We start from the raw sequence: 19,266 nt of genomic DNA on the forward strand, positions 1-19,266 counted from the left end.
CACTAAGCAACATTTTTCTCTTCTGTGTAGACAACTGGTTCAAAGCACCGACGCTTCATGCCAGGCCCTGCTCTCCTTCCACTCCGCCGTGGTGCAAACCAGCAGCAGATGGTGCAGTGCAGTGGAAAATCAGGTCTCCAAGAAAATACAGAGCTGAGAATAAAACGCTCTCAAGCAGAAAGCTACATGGCTTATTTCAGGGTAAAACGAAAAACCGAGATCCTTGGGCAAAAAATAGAATATGCCTTCAGAGCCGTGGATTCCACTTACATGTACGGGCTCATTCCTTCCCATTTGAGAAAACATCCATCCCTTCACAGCTGAAGGCTTATCTCATTTGTTGTCTTTCAGTTCATTGATCTGGTTTCTCAGGGCTTTCACGTGACTGCTCGTTGCTGAACTAACAAGCTGAATTTTCTCTCATTTTTACTTTCTTGTGCACTGAAGGCAAACCTCTCAGAATTTCATCCCACTTACGCTGAAGCATGACCTGAATTGCATCCATCTTTGTTTAAATCCACTGGAGCATAAACATCCAGCCAAAATAAGTAAGAATATAATGTCAAAACTTTAATTCTACTTTTATATTTGTGCACAAAGAGATAAATTGCCACTGAAAATGTGACCATTTCTTCCATTAACCCTAATTTATTGTATACAGTCTCTGCACTTGTGGCCTTTAAAGTTCCTGACATGCCCCTACCTCACTGTGCTCCCATCCCAAAAGGAAAACTTTTAACTGTGCTTCAGCCAAATTCCAGCTCCTGACATTCCTCTGCTTGCACTGGAGTGCCAGGAATACGTACCAGGGTAGGGAAGCTCCTCCTGCATTCACTGTGCTCTCTTGTATTAAAGAACCGCTGGATTACATCTCGGCTGGCTGCATTTTGGTGACCTAGATCCTGTTCATACTAGCTGGAAAATAATTTAGCAAACCTTGTTATAAAAGCGTTTCTAAGATTAAAATGGGCTGATATTTATTTATCTGGAGGAAGAAGGCAGAAGTGAACTACTGGCACTTCTCAGTGGTACAGCTGAAATAGCTGCTCCGAACGGATATCCTGATGTCTGCTTTCTTTTTGTCTGTAGCTGCATCTGTACACGCATCTGCAGTGACTTCCCTGCACACTTTAGAGTTCATCTGATATTTGTGGAGTCCTGGATCCTTCTGAAGGACATGCCTGACAAGGAACCAAATCCATTCAGCAGAAGGGCACTGAAATGAGCCTTAGATGGATGTAAGACCCCATCATCATCATTATTTATAACAACTCCATGCACCAGGCTGGCTGGAAAAAATCCCAGACTTCGCCAATTACTAAAGTAACAGAGAAGATTCTGCTGCTCCAAAGACTTGCAAGTCATCGCTAACTTCCCATCCAGCTTTTTGGTTTTGAACTTGCAGGGTGCTGGGAGTCAATTTTTGGTGGTGAATATGAAGTCACTGTCTATGCGATATCAATGGCCCTTTCACTGTAGTGTGCTTTACTGTACAGAGAACAAATACTGTTTCCATGGCAGTGTAAACACAAATACATACCACACTCTGAAGAGTGAGTCACACGTGCTGCAGAGAACGGAGAAAGTTCACTGTCTTCATCTGAACACATCTGGGACAGGAGGATGAGATTATCTCACTTTTAAAATATCTTATTAATGTTATGTGAAACAAGATTTGTTCTCAATAATTCCATGTCCTGGCAGATACGAAAGACAGATCCTTTGAAGCTAAAGGAATAAGACAAGGCAGGTGCTTGTTTACAGTAGCAATGTTCAAATCTGTAATGAATGTATTCTTAAAAGATATACAGAACCTGACAGTTCTGGAAGCCAGTACAAATTCTGCGTGAGCAGTTTATCGCAGTCTTCAAAGAGTTACAAGGAGAACTTAGCTGCTGTGAATGAAGAGTAAGTTCAACAGAAAGAGGAGATGTATCCATCTGTGGTGACTACTTAGCACTGGTACTAAGCGCTGGTCAAGACGTTTCTTTGCATTGCACATGCTCGCCTTAGGAGGTCTTGGCACAACGCAAAATACACATCGAATGTGTGATACGGACCTTTGCCTTGCTGCTGGGAGCTTGAAGACAAGTGCTTCGTAGTCTGAAAGAGTGAGAACCTGACCTTAAGTATCAGCAGCATGCACCTCACAGGAGTCTTACAGGATCATTCATCCAGAGCTGATATACTGATATATAGATTCGGAGGAAAATGAATCTTGGATGGAATTAAAATCAAATATGTCGTGTGCACTTTGTAACAAGGACAAAAAAGTGGTGAGCCCTGTCTTGGCAGAATAAAACATACACTCAGTAGATACGGGAGCATGAGTTTTCCCTAGCAGGAGTTTTCTTCTAAGCCCCAAATGCTAGAGGTTGGTTTATGACCCCAAGCTAGAGAGTTTATATCCCTTCATAAGAACCAGTTATTTTGTTAATATTACAGCTCAGAAGGAGGTCTTACCTACTTCTTTTACTAACTTAAATTCTTTCCCAGGAACTATTCTGCCTGCAGCGTATTCAGATTAATTGCCAAGATTTCTGAAGGCTGCTTTGAGCAGGAATACTTCCTTTGGATCTCACTGCGAGCGAAAGCAAAGCAATGTCATGGTAAAACTGCAGATTCCTCCTGGCTGGGCTGGCATGTGAACGTCCACAATGTGAATTCAGTACTTGAGAGTCACCGAGGTAAAACAAAGCCTGAAGGCTGAGGATTGCTATTTATACACTGACTCATGGCAGAGTACACAACATACAGAGAGTTTAACACAAAGTTAGTGGCAGTAGCAGTTAAGATCTTCTACAGGAATAAGGATTAACGGAGAAACAAAACCTTTCATTAGATCAATTGATACAGCCGCAGGAGCATGACCTAAATCTGACACAGCCCCATCAGTAGGGGCCAAACCCAAAGGCAGAGGGACAATAAATCTGCCAGGTGGTGTCAAAGGGTTTCTCAGCGTACAGACACTGAGATAGTATGGAATGTGTCCCTCCAGCATCTGATGAAAAATTAAATAAATATCGACAAACAGCAGCACCTTTCTGTAGGAAGGTGGTGTGTCTGTCTCATTAACAACGTCTCCACATCACCTCGGCCGTATCGCCACGTGCACGCAGCCTCAGGGGAGAAAGGAATAGGTGAGGAAAGCAGAAGCGGCTCGGGCAATGGCTGGTTTGGGCTGTTGTACCACCTCTTCCCTGCCCTTCCCCCATGGGAACAGTCACTTCTGACTGCTCTTCGTTGTCTGTTCCAATCACATCAATTTAAAAGGGTTATGAGAGGCTGCATTTAATCAAACGTTTGTTATGTCCAGGTGTCTCTGTCTGTCTCCTTTCCCAGATTTATCCAGATATAATTATCTCATGTTGGAGACTCGTTTCCCCTTGAGGACCAACGGGAACATCCACTTAAAAATTACAAAATAATTGGAACTAACAGAATGCTTGTAGTTAGCTATCCTGTTATCTCTGCTCAGAGGCACGGTTCTCACTCCTACCATCTGGTCTGTCCCGACTTGGTAGAGGCAAGCTCTCCACACGAAAACTGGTCTCTGTCCTGCAGGGCCCCACTCTTGGTTAGTACTCAGATATTCATATGAAAATATCATCATACTAAAAAACTCCAACTGAATAGAGTTTGCCAGACTTTTTCTCCCCCATCAGGAATACAAACATGAAGAATTTCAAAGGCGTGACAAAGACTGTGGTACACCAAAGGCATTAGAATTAATTTAGGCGGCCTGGCAATGTTAGAATGATGCCGCAGTGTATGTGCTCGTACAGTAGAAGCCACTGTCGAGATTTTCCGAATCCCATCACAATGAACGGAAGCTGCATGTCCAGAGCCTCTAAACTGCTATGACAATAAAAGCTGAGGTGCATAAACCCACCCACGATTTAAAATAAGTGGTCTACAGAGGGTAGCAAGTAAGGCACGTACCGCAGATTAACACATTTGGCCTTTGTTGAAAGGGATGCTATACACTATTAATTTTTCGTGGTACCCTGTTTTTTAAATCTGGTTTCTGTGTGCAGTACAGCTGTATCCCAGGCTCAAGCGCGTTCAATGAGGAACTCATGTCTACTGTCAGGATGGGGGAAGGAGAGCTGGCGTTGGAGGGGGCAGAACAGAACGTCCGCCCCATCTCGTTAGAGGGCAGCAGAGATTGGCGGCGACTGCCTCCTCCCCAAAGCAACAGACACAGACACTCCGGGCACCGGCTGTCAGTGAGCTTGCCGACGCTGTTTCGCCAACACGATGCCGTTTGTCCTCCTCATCCTGCTCTGCAGCCTTCTGCACCAGCCCTTCGCCGACCCTTCCTCTCCTCTCCTGACTCCCTCTTTCTCTCTGCTCCTCTTCTCCTCCCACCTGCTTTTATGTAGACCCCTACTGACATACACAGCGGGCAGTCACAGCCCCAGTTATTGGCATAAAAAGGGAATAATTGCTCATATTGGCAGAAAAACCCCAAAAGCCAGGAAAGCGGCCGAGGAGCCCCGCGCCGCCCCTCCCTGACCCCCACCGTCCCCCGGCGCGAGCCCCCGCCAGTCAATCGGCGGCCGCGGCGCCCCCTGGCGGCGCAGAGCGCAGAAGGGGGGTCCGCCCAGTGCGCGTGCGCGGCGCGGAATAAAGGCGCGTCTCGCGAGAGTCCGCCTCTTCCTGCCTCCCCCCCCCCAAGATGGCGGCGCCCGCGGAGGCGCAGGCGGCGGCTGATGGCCGGTTCCGGACGCGCGATGTGTTGGTGCCCGGCGGCCCGTCCGACTTCGGGTCGCTGCTGCTGTCTGCGCCGGTGCTGGCGGGGCTGGAAGCGGCTGGGTTCCACCGACCGTCGCCGGTCCAGCTGAAGGCAATCCCGCTGGGGCGCTGCGGCCTGGGTGAGCGGGCGGGCTGGGCGCGGGGCTGGGGGCGTTGGGCTGGGGGCACCCTGCGGCCTCCGGTGACCTCTGCGGCGGCTCTTTCCAGATCTCATCGTGCAGGCTAAGTCTGGTACTGGCAAAACCTGCGTGTTCGCCACCATCGCCCTGGACGCGGTGCTGCTGGACAGCCCCGCCACGCAGGTGAGCCCCGGCCCCGGGTGGCTGCTGCGAGCCGGCCCGGCCCCGGTACGCGGGGCGGGGGGAGCCTTGCTTCCTGAGAAAGAATCGCTCTTTTTTTTTTCTTGGGAAAGCGGCATTGTCGCCTGTGAGAGGTAGTCTTTGAAATCATCACAACTCGATGCTGGGCTTTAATCTTTGGAACCCTTCTGCAGCTTTCAAATTCAATCCTTGGCCCTTCCAGATTCTGATTTTGGCTCCTACGCGAGAGATTGCGGTGCAGATTCATGCTGTAATCACAACTATTGGAATAAAAATGGAAGGCTTGGAGTGCCATGTCTTTATTGGAGGGACTCCTCTGAACCAGGACAAAGTCAGACTAAAGAAGTGCCACATAGCGGTTGGCTCCCCAGGTATGGATGAGCTTCTTTGTGCTTCAGATACTGTGTGGTACTGCACAGTACGATAATTGGTGGTTTTGAAATTGATTGGGGTTGGCAGGTTTTTTTTTTTTTTTTTTGGTAATAGGGGATAATGTCAAAGGCCAGTGCTAGAGACATTTAGACCAGGTAGTTTTAGTGAGAGGTTATTCCAAGTACGCCTTTTCTAAAGACTTATTAAATTTTTTTTTAATAAAAATTACAAAGCCATTAGAACCTTTTGATTAATGTTTCTGAAGTTCCTTTTACTTTTTCTCAACGTGTAGGTCGAATAAAACAGCTCATAGAGTTGGACTACTTGAATACAGCCAGTATCCGGCTTTTCATTCTTGATGAAGCAGACAAGCTTCTAGAAGAAGGCAGCTTTCAGGAACAAATCAAGTAAGGAAAACGTTTATCTCGTGTGTTTATCAGTAGATTAGATGCATATTTGTTAGTCATTCCCATTTCTTTGCCTCACAGTTGGATTTACTCTTCGCTACCAGCCAATAAACAGATGCTTGCTGTTTCAGCTACTTATCCCGAGTCGTTAGCTAATGCTTTGACCAGGTACATGAGAGAGCCAACATTTGTGAGATTGAACCCTGCTGATCCGAGTCTCATTGGTAAGTAGAAGTTCGTTTATAGTGATATTGTTATCGATAAGTTGAGAAGAATATACTAAAAACAAAACATGTAACTTTAAAGTTTGTGATTCTTCATAATTTCCCTCCACAGGAGAGCTGATTAGTTTATTAAGCATTTATTCCCAGTGATGATGTATTTAAAACATCAGTGATGAATGTGACTTTCTGTTTTGTCTATCCATTCCAGCCTTTTAAGGAAAACTATCCTGTAGGTTCTTATTTGGCATGTGTGTGTGTTTGTGTAAATTTCCAGTCTTTGTTTTTGCTGGGTGACATGTTGACAGCAGCATAGCGCTGTGCATGTCTTTATGGAAATCCTTGATCTGATAGGGTTTTTCTTGTTTTGTGCTCAGGGCTGAAGCAGTATTACAAAATTGTGAATTGCCATCCACTTCCACATAAAACATTTGAGGAAAAAACCCAGCACCTACAGGAGTTGTTCAGCAAGATTCCATTTAATCAAGCCTTAGTCTTCTCAAACTTGCATAGCAGGTAACAAATTTGAAATAAAATCTGTGAAAAGCCTGTTTGAAAGCAGTGGTTGTAACGTCCAGTCATGAATACACTTCTATAGACCTTCTATAAGGTCTCAAAGCAGTGTGCAAATTTTGGATCGGAAGTACAGCCAGAGAAATGCGGTATGAAATAATGAAAAGGAAGGAATGCTTTGGCACAAAGGTACCTCGTACACTGTTTAGGGTACAGTGAAACCTGATACCCTGTTGTCCTTTTCCATCTGTGACTGTTCTAGACATACACATGAAAGTGGCAGCTTTGGAATGTAGTTCTTGACCGTAAAGCATAGCCCGTTGTTAAGAAATGCACAGGGGTTTTGTTAGGTCTGTGGTTTTATTTACAATTTTCATTGTGTGTATTCTGTCAGGGCTCAACATCTAGCTGAAATACTGACATCCAGAGGCTTTCCTGCCGAGTGCATTTCGGGTAAGTCCATTCAGAACTTTGATTCTATTGAAGTTGTGCTAAAATAGGAAAATTAATCTTAAATCTTGGTTTGCATGGCCTATGGTTAAATAACTAAGAATAGCATTTCAGTTTTCATAGGTGTTTAGGTCTTAAATGTTAATTAATTTTTACATTTATGAACTTCCTTTCAAATTTGTTTGATAGTCATTTTTATGAATGTCCAGATGAGTGCACTGGCTTATTTGTAAAGTTACATTTGCAAGTTGAAGCAGTATTTCTTTGGAATGCCTGTGTTTAATTTAAATCTTTTTTATTTCAAACTTCTCTATAAAAAGCTGATAGCTGGCACCTAATGTTTCTTAGAATCCTAGCATTTCTACATCAACAGTGTTTTCCATGGCTTATGTATTTAAGTAAAATTTGTCTAAAGTCGGTGTTCAAGTGGGTTAAGTATCTACATAATTGGTTTCTCTTTAAAAACAAGGAAAATAATTATTTTTGTAATGGATTTCCCTATTTTCAAGTTTTTGTTTGTTCCTTGTTTACTAATTTGGAATTGATATTTGAGGAAATTTCTCTCAAACTTGTCTCTGATCTCATCTAGAGTTTTACAAAGCATCATTTTCCAGAATTTGACGGACATAAAACTGAAGAATGTAATCTGTTTTTAACTTTTGTGTTTTTAGGCAGCATGAATCAAAATCAACGACTTGATGCCATGGCTAAATTGAAACAATTCCACTGCAGAGTTCTGATTTCCACAGACTTGGTGAGTTAGTATTTTATAGCAGACATGAGCGTTGTAGATAAGGTTACTTCAGAGAATTAGATTTGACTTGGAACTGGATAGAAGGTGAATGTACTGATAAAGCATATGAGTTGAGCACTGTGCGCGACCTATTCTCACCGTAAAACTTAGAAATTGTCCCCTATTCCTCCTCTTGTTAAAAAATATTTTTTAATTTACCTATTGCTTTGCAGAAGCTTCTAGGTGTATTGGAGCAGTAGGGTTGTTTACTTTGGATAGGAGCTGTGGGAAGGAGTAGTTTGTTTCTCTAGAACAGTACGCTCGCAAGTAATATCCCAAACATCTTTAAGTAGGCCAGTGGTTGTATTTAAGGCACCCTCAGCTTTTTCATGGTTAGTGTATTTTCCTCTTCAGTTGATCGTTTGAGGTCTTGTCACAGAGATTACTGCTGCTGGCTTGAATTTTTTTGATGCTGGGGGAAAAAAACATGCTTGCTTGTATTCAATATGTAGAAGGCATAAGAAAAATGATCCCTAATTTTCATGGTCCCAATGCAGTATTACATATTGCATATCCACATGTGATACTGTGAACTGGCTGGAAAATTGTAGGTGCTTTATGGCGTCTTGTAACAACTAGAAGTTGCTGTATGAGCAGTTACTCCCAAATATGTTGTATTTATTTAAAGATCTGTTCGGCGTAATCAGTTACCTATCCCCTTCTCGCTTTCTCAAGACATCTCGTGGGATTGATGCTGAAAAAGTGAACCTGGTTATCAACCTGGATGTGCCTGTAGACTGGGAAACGTACATGCATCGCATTGGCAGAGCTGGGCGCTTTGGTAAAAACAGTCGTGTGGATTTCTTGAGCTTGCGGTAGCTTCACTGGCTCTGGTTCGGTAATCGCGCTCTCTGTTGTGTATCACAGGAACGTTGGGCTTATCTGTGACATACTGCTGCCGTGGAGAGGAAGAAAACATGATGATGAAAATTGCTCAGAAATGTAATCTTCAGCTTCTTCCTCTACCAGGTATGCTCCATCCTGTAAATGCAACTGGGGTGTTTTTGTTGGTTGGTTTCTGTTTATTCAGACCTTCAGACTAGTCCACAGGGAGCTGACGTTTATCTCTCTGAAGCTGCATCAGTTTTGGTACAGGTTTTTCATACTCTGCTAGTGGCTACTTGTGTAACCGCTGCAGTTGTGCAAAACCATAGAGAATGAACTTAGTGCATGCCTGTGGATAGGGAGAGGAACTCTATATCCAGCACTTGCTTAAGCAACTACGTAACTGCTTGGATTTCCAGAAATCTATTATTAAACCTTTCTCAGGCTGTAAGATAACAGTAGGAGAAGGAAGGAATCACTGAAACAGAAGATTTGCTACCTCTGCTTTGCCAGAACCTGTTCTGCTAGAAACGTAGCAATTGCCTTCTTGCATAAGTTCTGATTTTTATTGTCTGGTTAAGAAGGATATGAAAAATAGGTGACAAATAATGCAGGGCTGTTTGTCTTGATCAACTTTTTGATGTCTTCCATGAAGAAAATGTTCTGGCTATTTGAGCTCTTCCAAGAATTGAAGGGTATGGTTTGTAGTCCTAACTTAACATGTCTTAACACATCTTTTCTGTGATTTTTTTTTTTTTTTTGTAAAGGTCTGCTTTGGTACTCATTAGAGTTCTAGAGGGAGGGATGCACTTAATTGAGTGCCTGCTTGTTTCCCTTTTGTGCAGAGCCAATACCTCCTGGAATGATGGATCAGTTTGAAGATGGGGAGGTAGAAGTCAAACCTGTTACACATACCAGTGCTTCAGTGAATCCTGACACTGCGTGTCTCAGACCAGAGGAACCAGTACTGCAGTCCATCCAAAACAGTTTTTCAGAGGTACCTCAGCCTTTTTCTGATCTTCCAGGTGATAATTCTTCTGTAGAAGGGCCAAAAAAGGCTCTGAAGCAAAAGCAGGTTAAAAAGTACACGAATTCTGCAAAGACAGAAAAAGGTAGTAGAAGCCGTCAAACTTCTAGTTGCCACACGGAACAGAGGAATCGAGTGAAAACTGTCTCCAGAGCTGATGGACAATGTAACGCTCGGTCTCCAGATGAGGAGGCCTTAAGAAAAAGTCTTCCCAGAATTCCATGCTTGTCTTCTTTCAAAACCCAGCAGAACAATCCCTGGAGCTTCTCAGAGTTTGTTGAAGACTATGAGTATTTCATTAAGGAAGGGTTGGAGAGAGAGGTTGAAATTTTAAGAAGCTATTCAGGCCCAGGAGAGCAGGGTGAGCATTCCAGAAATGGTGATGTAGAGTGGAAAGAGGTGGAGTATAATAGAGAGACGGTAGCAAACGGTGCTTTGTCTGGTGACAGTGATGTTTCATGCAGTTCCAGGGCTTCCTCAAGTAGTAGGGAAAATAACTCATGCTGTGAAGCATTTTCAGATAGAGTGGAGAAGAATGCTGTATCCGCAATGCGTCAGGGTCACCCAGGCTTCTGTTCTACACCAGAGAAACCTCAGGAGCTATCGCAATTCCCAAAGCAAAATCAAGTGAAAAAGAAAGTTCTGAAACAAAACGCTAAACAAAAGAAAAGCCGTTACCATAAATTCCCTAGTCCTTCCACGAGAAAAACTGAAGATGACTGCTCCTGCAGCTCTTGGGATGATGGTGTTCCATATGAGGCGTGGAGTTACAAAAACTACTGGAAATCTTATTACCAAGCATGGCAAAACCACTATGCTGCGGTATCTTACTATAGGAAAAGTTACAGACAGTTTAACTGGAGGAGCGCCTATCATGTCAACTCGGTCTATCTCCAGGAACTGCTGAACAGTGATGACTGAGGTAATGCTGCTGCTCTTGGGGACTGGCTGGTTGGTACCATGGATGGACATTATCTGTGAAAACATACCTGCTGGTCTGCAAGTACGTTGACGAACATAATCAGATACTGTGTAAGACTGAAGAAAAACGTATTTTTCATAAGCAAGCTGTGTCTAGGTAAATGTTTTACGTGCGTTCCAGTGATGATGAAAAAAGAAGTTGTTAATAAAAAAATTAAAGACAGCTGGCTGTTCACTTGCAATCTTTACAACCCAAAGTAAACAAAGAAGGATAAAAGGCAGCCACTTACAAGTAAGAAATGTCAGTAAGGAAAAAATACAAACTAATCCCAGTTTTATTTGCTTGACTTATGTCTTCGTGTGACTTCTGGGCAAAGATGAAGTCACCCTGAGACTGCATAGTCTGTTTATAGTTGGAGATCACTCCATTTTCCTTAATTCTTTTATTAACCACCAGGCACTGATAATATGCCACTTAAGTGGTAGAGTGAAACCTGCATCTCAATGCCCGTATTGCTAATTTAAATCCAGTTAATTAACATTGTATAAATAAAATTTCTATAGCTAGGTGTGTGGCAAGCTGTGCGGTAGAGGATGGTTTAATTAGGTAGAAAACGTGCAGCAGTCATAATTGGTCTGTCCCTCTGCAGCAGTATCAGACTTGTTACACTTAAAGGAAAGCTTTAATTAGAAATGAAATGACCTATTAGTATTAAAACTAATGGGTATTTCCTGTTTGGGTTGCACTGCTTTGTGTGTGGCTGTCCTGAAGCAGGAAAAGATGAGAGTACTGGCTGGCTTAGGTGTTTACCCTAGGTTGACTCCGCACTAATTTTGAAACTTCATCGTGTAGTTTGATATGTTTTGGATCATAGAGACAGATTTCTTCAGCTAGTTTCTTTGATTTCTCAAAGTTCACCACAGCAGATATAGTCTGTTGCCTTCCCCCCCCCCCCGCCCCCTTCCTTGAGCAGAGTAAGGCTGAAATTGCCTTAGTAAAAGTGCTGCTTCCTACCTGCTATGAACTGTACTTCCAAGGAGAGCTGCTGCTTTAATTTAGTGAAATAGATGTCTTCAGGGGTGCTTGATTGCCCACCTTCTAAATTAATTTTGAAAAATATGTTTTCCCTCAGCTTACGTCCATCACTTGCTGCCTGAGCAGTCCTAATGTTATTGCAAAATTCCCTGTGCAAATCCTGTGGTGTCCCTAGCAGCGTTTCCGACCTTTCTGTGGAGTAGTGGGTCTAAACTTCACACCACGCGATTCAGACTCTCCTCATCGCGCAGGATAGCTGTAAGGTTGCTTTAGCTCATGAGCGGTACAGGAATTTAGCCCAAGATTGGCAAGCGAGGGCGCTGTACCGGGCTGCGGTGGGATGTGGTTTTCCTGCAGCTGTGGCCGTGGTGGCCCCTCTTGGGTCTCAGCCTTTACTGCAGGAGGGAAATGGTCAGTGGGCTCTTCAGCTCCAGCTCCGTAGCGTTAGGGGTCACCTAATAAGTAATTTTAATTTCTGGTTAAGGAATTTTGGAAATTTTTCTTTCTGCTATGGTTTGGATGAGAGCAGCTCTGCTGCCTTTGCGGTCGAAACAAGTTGGTCCTATCTGCCATATAGAATGCGAGGCTTGGACCTAAAGGGAATGGCCAAGAGGAGATTGCCCTTTAAAAGAAAGGCATAAGGTGTGCTCTTTAAATATAACAAATATCATTTTAGGAGAGGTATTTTCTTCCTATACTCTTTATTTTTTATTTTTTTTTCCTGCCTTACTTCCTTTGTGTCACAACAAATAACTCCAAGGATGGGGCTCTCCTGGATTTTATCTGCATAGTTTGAAAAGGCCTACATGATATGATTTTGTTTCCAAGAAGAATTTTGTGGCAACTCTTAATGTTCAGAGGGAGGATACTGTAAGAGATGTGCTTAGCTATATGCAGCATTGTTCTGTAACGTCTCAGTCATCTTTTTGTTTTCATTAATGGTTGTTTAACTGAGAGTTATTAGTATTTAAATACAGCTTGAGGGGCTTAGGCCAACACCCAGAGTTCTCCAAAAGAGCGTCCCAGATTTTTTTTAGAAGAAATCTACAGCATCATCTTGGTATTTGTGGCACATACTCTGTTTAATCCAGATTGGATACATCAGGTACAGCAGTGGCACAAGACTCAATACTGTAAATGATATACAAGTTTCAACATATGCACTACAATTCCAAAAGAAGACAACAGGAAACTTGGTTCTTCTAGAAAGTTGTTCTCAAATGAAGCTACCTGCAGTTGTATACAGTACATTTTGTATCTGTCCTCTGATCTTTGTAAGCAAAGCCCATTTATAGTACGAAAATAGAAAATAATAAGGTTGAGAGCTTCTCGTAACATAAAACTTCTAAAGAAAACACCATTGCATTGGAATGCCTTACTGATTTATCAAAAATATACCGTCACACGCATTTTGTAAGATACTTCATTGGTCCAAGGAGCCAGTGGCAGCTCCCAGTCAGAGCTGCAACAGAACGGAGAGGAGCATTCAATGTGGTTGTTCACTTCTCACCCAGACAGCTGTGTGACTGCTGTGACTAGCACTAGTTTTAAATCAAGATGGAAGGAAACACGAGCACACGTATACACACAAAGTAACAGACTATCGACTGAGAGCAAAACTCAGGAAGGAATTTCCACAAGCTCTTTGTCACCTGGTCTTTTGACTAATCTGCCTGAAGTTTTTCTGGCGCGGTTTTGCATCCTGAATGTAAGTAGCGGTACTTTTCTGGTACGCTTTCTCTGGAGTTCTCTGTGGTATTTTGTAGGTGTTCATAAATTGAGCTTCATTTATTGAAAGAGGAGGTATTAAATTCTATACTGGAAAGAGAGGTGAAATGACTTCTTCGAGGTCACTTAGTGATTCATCAAGACAATCAGGAGTAGAAAGCAGGTTCCTGATGTGAAGTCTCCGAGCTCTAATCAATGTGCACGCTGCCTTCTGTTTGCTCTGGGGGTTTTAGAAGGATTAAACCATTATAGAGAGTGTTTATAGCATCACTAAATGTGACGCCTAAAAACTTGAGCTCTGAAGTCATGTTTAGTGCAGTTGCTTAAAGTGTTGGAGAAAAATAAGTGACTTAAAAAAAAATGAATTAAAATATATTTGATTTTTACATTATATGGAAAAGGTACATTATTCACCTAACTTTAAAAGCCGAATAAAGTCTTCAGTTCAAAGCTGCTGATATTCGCAAGCCGTCCATGAATGCTGACTTTGTAACTCTGTCATAGTCTGACACAGAAAAAATATTAGGATCCAGGAGATGTTGTGACCCATAGATTAAATGTGATTTTTAATTTACTGAATTTGCTTCAGAACACATGGAAGATACAACACGTTTACAACCTCTTTACTCAAAAAAGCAAAATATTTGAAGAAACACTGCTTTCTTTACCTGGTACTAATCTGATTTTCGTGCATACGCCTTAAGCTGTCTAAACCGGCGTGGTGAATGCCGGTTTGCAGCACTAGGATATTTTCAGCTGTTTCACGTTAAACAAGCAGCGCTGATTCCAATTTAGTATTCTGGCTACTGTAAGAAGGATGTCTTTTGAGTTACCTATTAACGTTATTCTACGCTAAAGCCATGTGTGTTGCTTAGTTTACCTTTTCCCCAGTTCGCTTTTAATAGTGGTAATTATTTGACAGGCAAAAGTAGTCTCTGGGATAGGAATTTGCTGAAAAGGTTTTATATTATTTCTCTTACGCTTGCAGGCAGCTAACTTGCAATGTGGAAAGGAGAATAATTTAACATGGTGCGAGGGAGTATAATGACAGCAAGAGAAGAAAAAAATAAGAATTATGGCTGAACAGCAGGGGAAAAATCCTTGACACTGAGATCTATTAGTGTGGAATAAGCTCTCCAGGGAAGCAGCGGGAGGTCTTTCCTTAGAGAATGTTAAATCTAATCTAGAGAAAGCAACGCAATATATTGCAGTGAAGGATCTTGTGCTAGCAGAGGATGGATTGTATTTTTAAATAATTTAATTTGTATGTACCAAGGTGTGTTATCTGTGGCCTCTTCTTTATGGATGCCCTTAAGATTTTTAAGGAAAAGGAAAATAAAAAGGTAGATTTTAGAAAAAGTCGATGGAAGTCAAAGCCTGGATGTGAAAGGTATTTCCCAGCATTCTTTGCCAATTTGATGCGATTCCTTCTGCTAGCAGCCCAATGCCAGGTGAGAAGAGAGTAAATTTATTAACAGAATATGCTGAAAATCTGTGAAAATGTTTTTCCCTCAGAAGGCTTTGGAAATAAAATGCTCAGAAAAAGATGTTGCTCCTTTGATAATTTTAATATTGCTTTATGAAAGACTGAAAAAAGAATCCCCTTCCACTTGCTTTTTGTACAAACAATCCATTTTAATCTTTTTTTTTTAATTAACTTTTCTAAAACTATAAAAAGTCACAAGGAATTAGGAGGAGGGGGAAGGCTTTTGAAATGAACTGCCAACATACTATTGACGTTTTGCTGAGCAGTCTTGCTAATCAGGCTGTTTTGTAGAACCTGCCTTTTCAGAAAGGTATTGGGACCAGAACCTACCTACGTTTCGGGATGCTCCTCCTCCCAGAGGTAGCCCACACCTGAAGAAGCCCCCTTCTGCATCAGGAACGACCAGGATCGCAGGGGTATGTGCTGGTTTTTGTACTTGTATCGATGTACGTGTACGGCCCTGGGCATGCGTGACAGTGGGGAGAGGGAGAGGGATGCTGGTAAGACAGGGCAGTACTGGGGAGAATGGTCCAAATCCTTCATTTCTGGCCTAGGAATTTTCAGGATTGACTCGGCCTTATCTCAGCAATGGTTTGTAAGTTGCTATTTAAAGATCATAAAGAGCCTTGCAGTTTAGTAAAGCTAATTGCCTCCCTTTATTGTAGGAATAAGTGTCTGTAGCACGGTTCCCATGGTCTCCTGTGCAAATGCTTTCCCTTCTTCCCTGCGTTCCATTTGAAGGATGCTATGTTATGCCCTACCAACCACTGACACCATGGCAATAGATTCTTTTTGTTGCCGTTTCAGTGAACGCACAGTGCTCGTAATGAGGATGTAGCTCTGTTGGGCAGGCCAGGGAGGTTTTGTACGAGCACATTTTCAAGTGCTTTCAGAAATATTACTCAGTCTGCTTCAGATCAATGTATAAAGGGAGCTAATGCTTCCATTAAAAATATTTTTAGCCCTGTTCCTCTAGGCTCAGACTTCCTTAATTTTGTCTCTCTTTATTCTCTGAGAGTCTGTGCTGAGCTACTGACTGCATGGGGCAGCACCTGCTAAGTTAATGGTAGAAGAGGCAAGCCATGGTTTTTTGAGCAAGGATAACAATGATTCCTCTTCTGAGGAAGAGAACAAAGGCCATGGCTGTCTTGACAATCTGAGGCCAAGCAGCCAGCCAGAAACCACAAGGACTGGCTTTCCTCCTTACTTTTATTTTTTTTTTTTTCCTCTTAAAAATATTGGTTTTTTTTTCCCAAAAAGCATTTTGATTCATAGCAGTTAAATGCACTGATAGTGCTTGAGACAAGGGCTGCCATGACCGTTATTTGCAGATAAAGAACTGGGTGCTGAGAGATTAAGTGGTTTGTTTACCACTCCACCGTACATCAGAAATAAGAAAGGCAGCACCAAGAGTCTGCGTCGAGTCCCTGACTCTTTGTAATCATTTTGTCCTGCGCGTTGGAAGGAACACTGTACCCTGTCAAGCACGGGAGTGTTTCACCCTCATTCTGTGCCGGTGCAAAGGTGGTAAGTGGTGGAGAGCAAGGCCTCTGATCTACAGGGGTGAGGGTGTTCAGGTGGGGAGCAGATGATGAGAAACAATGAAATTAAAGCAAAGGAAAGATTAAATTAAAACATCAAGAAAAACTCAATAATGGTAAGATTAACTGCAGTATAACTTCCTACAGGAAGCAGCAATGGCAGAGCATTTTAATCATTTAAAACAGGACTAAACAGAGTTTTGGGTAACGTATTACAGCACTGGAATAAATGACGGGAAGCTGGTGCAGCTGCTGAGGGCTTAGCCGTAGCCCTGCTCTTCCTAGGACGTGGTAGGTTGCTAAGGAGGCTATGGAGTTAGTGCGTCAGCCGTCTGCGTGCACTCTATAGGCTGCTCTGTAGATTAGGAGCGCTAACAAAGCGGAGTGCAAGCTCGGGTGTAGGTCTGTTTATCTATCTGTACATGGATGTGTCTGTTTATTTATATGCGAATGCGTGTATATGTGTATATAAATATTACAGCAGGATAGATTATGACAGATGTTAAAAAAAAGTCATCCCTTCGTTGACTCAGCCTCAAACATGCTTTGAGTAGATTTTTAACTCTAGTGTTGGTAAAGTCACTGTTCAGAACAGGACACTGGAAGTGTTTCCTTATTGCCCACAAGCTGTTGGGGGCCAGGTGCATCGCCGTTTGTGGGTGTGCAGGGCCTTGAAGAGGCGTTTGTGCGTGACTACAATAATGAGCCAGACAGCATATGAGAAGTGAAAAGGTGGGTGACTTTTTTCCTCACTCTGCCCTTTGTGGGTCACACCTGTTATGGAAAGGGGACTTGAGAAAGGCAGAATGGAAGAAAAAAAGTTACGTTTCTTATGGGGGGGGTGAAAATCCGTTCTGTTTCGAGGCCATATTGTATTTCCTTACAATAAATAATCCCTGGAAACATCTCAGAAAAAGGTGCTAGGACTGACCACAGCTTAGTGAGAAGTATTAGCTTCTTGGCAGTAGCACACAGTGTTACTTCAGTTTTTGGTTGACTACAAGTGTGTGACTTTTCCCACACTGAGCGTAGGACTGCAAAAAGAAAATGCTGTCCGTACCCCACTTTGTCAAATGTTTGCCAGACTCCAGTACTGCTCCCCTTCTCGAGCAGATATGTGCTGTAGATCTGTGCTGGGACCAGAGAACTAAAGTTGCTAACGTAGTCTACCCCTAAAATCAGTGCAACTCAGAAGCCATTGATGAGATAGCTGGAGCCCTAAGACTGTGAAAAAGCCAAATACCTCTCTGTCCATGCAAGATATTTGGCTCTGGGGTTATTATCAAGTATAGATCCAGACATTATTGGCTACTATTTACAATGGGTTGTATGTCCAGTGCTAGCAAAGAAATTTATATAGAGAAAACAAAAATAAAAAAGCATGGGCATACATTACAAGAAACCTCTGTTAGACTTATGAACGCTTGGTGCAGTTGAGTTCAGTGCTTTCTCATTCTTTGCCTTTTGTGTGTTCAGTATTAAAAAAGAGTCCTACCTTTTTTTTTTTTTCCTTTTTAAAAATACAGAACTGGTAGTCTAGTCACACTCTTACAAGTGATAACAAAAATAGAAAGCAGATACCCATGTGGGACTAAAACTCTACTAAAGCCTGTCTTTTTTTTTTTTTTTTTTCCACAAATATGTTTTCACAGACAATAATTAGCAGACAAACACACTGTTTGCAATTGCACTGTATTGACTTAAAAGGCGGATACAAAATTGTCTAAATAAAGAATGCCATCCAGGGTGAAACAGTAGTGTGTGTGTGCGCGTGTGCACATCTGTGTGCTGACACGTGCTTGTATTTCCCTACTGCGCACCCACTCACGGAAATATGCTCTGCTCTTTGTGATTCAGTGGTGCTCTGATGCGGTTCTGCTGCACACTCGCGCACACACACAGAGGAATGGAAATAGGTTTCTGTGACAGGTGGCTTCTTTGTCTAAATCTTTTCCTATAAAAGAAAAAAAAAATGTGAAATTTTGGTTGGTTTAAAGGTTCTGCTCCATGAAGAAAAAAAATTCACAAAATCCATTGTTTTTCACCTTTTCAGTCATTTCCTCATGAATAAATATTATCCATTAAAAACCTTTAAAAAGGTGCTGCGATACACAGTGTTATATTTCCGTTTTCTGTATTGACTCTCGTGTTGCCATGATGATTCTTTCCCTCCAGCCTCCACAGGCGGCTTTTGCCCTGTACCATGGCACAACATGCTCTCCAAGCAGGTTTTTCCTTTCACCAGCCTCTTCCTCCCTTTCCTAATCCTTCCTCAGCCCACAGCATGAATGTGAGTCTGAAGAAAGCTGCCTCGTTAGGTCTCCATTGCTAATTAGATGACAAAATGTCAGGTTGGTCCATCCAGGCACAATTTGCAGCAAGAAAGGAACATGGAGGTGTGGAGGGAGAGGGGCACTGGTCTGCCAGCCTCCTTCTGCGCATGAGCCGTCTTACAAGGCAGAGACCTTCACTATGTTGCTTGTGGTGGTGGTGGAAATGTTCGTGGAGTGGCCGGGGCTGCTGGGCGGAGGCCTGCTCTCCCCTTCTGGCGTGAGTGCCGGCGGCGTGGGGATGCTGATGATGGCTGTCGTTATCTGGGCGGTTTTGCAGTTCGGTCTCAGCCCATCATCTGATTTCATGTTGAGACTGGAACGACTAGAAAACAAATTTTTTTTTTTTTTTTTTCAAAGCGGACAGTAGAAAGGATGGGAACGGCAGTTGTTCTTAACCAGTATCTCATTCCTCTGAACTAAGGGCACAAAAATAGAAGACTCCACTTAAATGTTCCCCCTAGTTCCTGCAGGGCATCATTTATTTCTACCCAGATTACACTAAGCTTTTTAAATATTTCCCCTGGTTAGGATACAG

At 42.7% G+C, this 19,266-nt stretch overlaps 2 protein-coding genes across 2 annotated transcripts in view; one reads left to right on the forward strand and one right to left on the reverse strand.

Annotated features, from left to right (window-relative positions):
• The first annotated feature begins 4,681 nt into the window (after nucleotides 1-4,681).
• DDX20 (DEAD-box helicase 20) lies at nucleotides 4,682-10,825 on the forward strand. Its single transcript, XM_086765797.1, has 11 exons — nucleotides 4,682-4,877; nucleotides 4,966-5,060; nucleotides 5,281-5,449; nucleotides 5,743-5,857; nucleotides 5,939-6,081; nucleotides 6,456-6,594; nucleotides 6,986-7,044; nucleotides 7,713-7,795; nucleotides 8,510-8,615; nucleotides 8,702-8,803; nucleotides 9,505-10,825. Exons 1-11 carry the CDS (start codon nucleotides 4,682-4,684, stop codon nucleotides 10,605-10,607), a joined length of 2,310 nt encoding a protein of 769 aa, XP_086621923.1. The 3' UTR covers nucleotides 10,608-10,825.
• Nucleotides 10,826-13,968: 3,143 nt separating this feature from the next.
• The window catches only part of KCND3 (potassium voltage-gated channel subfamily D member 3), a 114,988-nt gene continuing 109,690 nt past the window's right edge, over nucleotides 13,969-19,266 (reverse strand). Inside the window, exon 8 of the mRNA XM_086765821.1 lies at nucleotides 13,969-19,053. Within this exon, the coding sequence (XP_086621947.1) occupies nucleotides 18,849-19,053 (205 nt within the window). The 3' untranslated portion in view covers nucleotides 13,969-18,848. The remainder of the gene's footprint in view (nucleotides 19,054-19,266) is intronic.

The sequence above is a fragment of the Chlamydotis macqueenii genome, chromosome 23 (genome assembly GCF_036417535.1).
Source record: "Chlamydotis macqueenii isolate bChlMac1 chromosome 23, bChlMac1.mat, whole genome shotgun sequence".
Taxonomy (NCBI): domain Eukaryota; kingdom Metazoa; phylum Chordata; class Aves; order Otidiformes; family Otididae; genus Chlamydotis; species Chlamydotis macqueenii.

Coding starts and splice junctions, on each gene's coding strand:
- DDX20 (XM_086765797.1), top strand. CDS start 4,682: ATGGCGGCGCCCGCGGAGGCGCAGGCGGCGGCTGATGGCCGGTTCCGG. Junction 4,878..4,965: donor GCTGGGGCGCTGCGGCCTGG/GTGAGCGGGCGG, acceptor GGCTCTTTCCAG/ATCTCATCGTGCAGGCTAAG. Junction 5,858..5,938: donor AGCTTTCAGGAACAAATCAA/GTAAGGAAAACG, acceptor TTTGCCTCACAG/TTGGATTTACTCTTCGCTAC.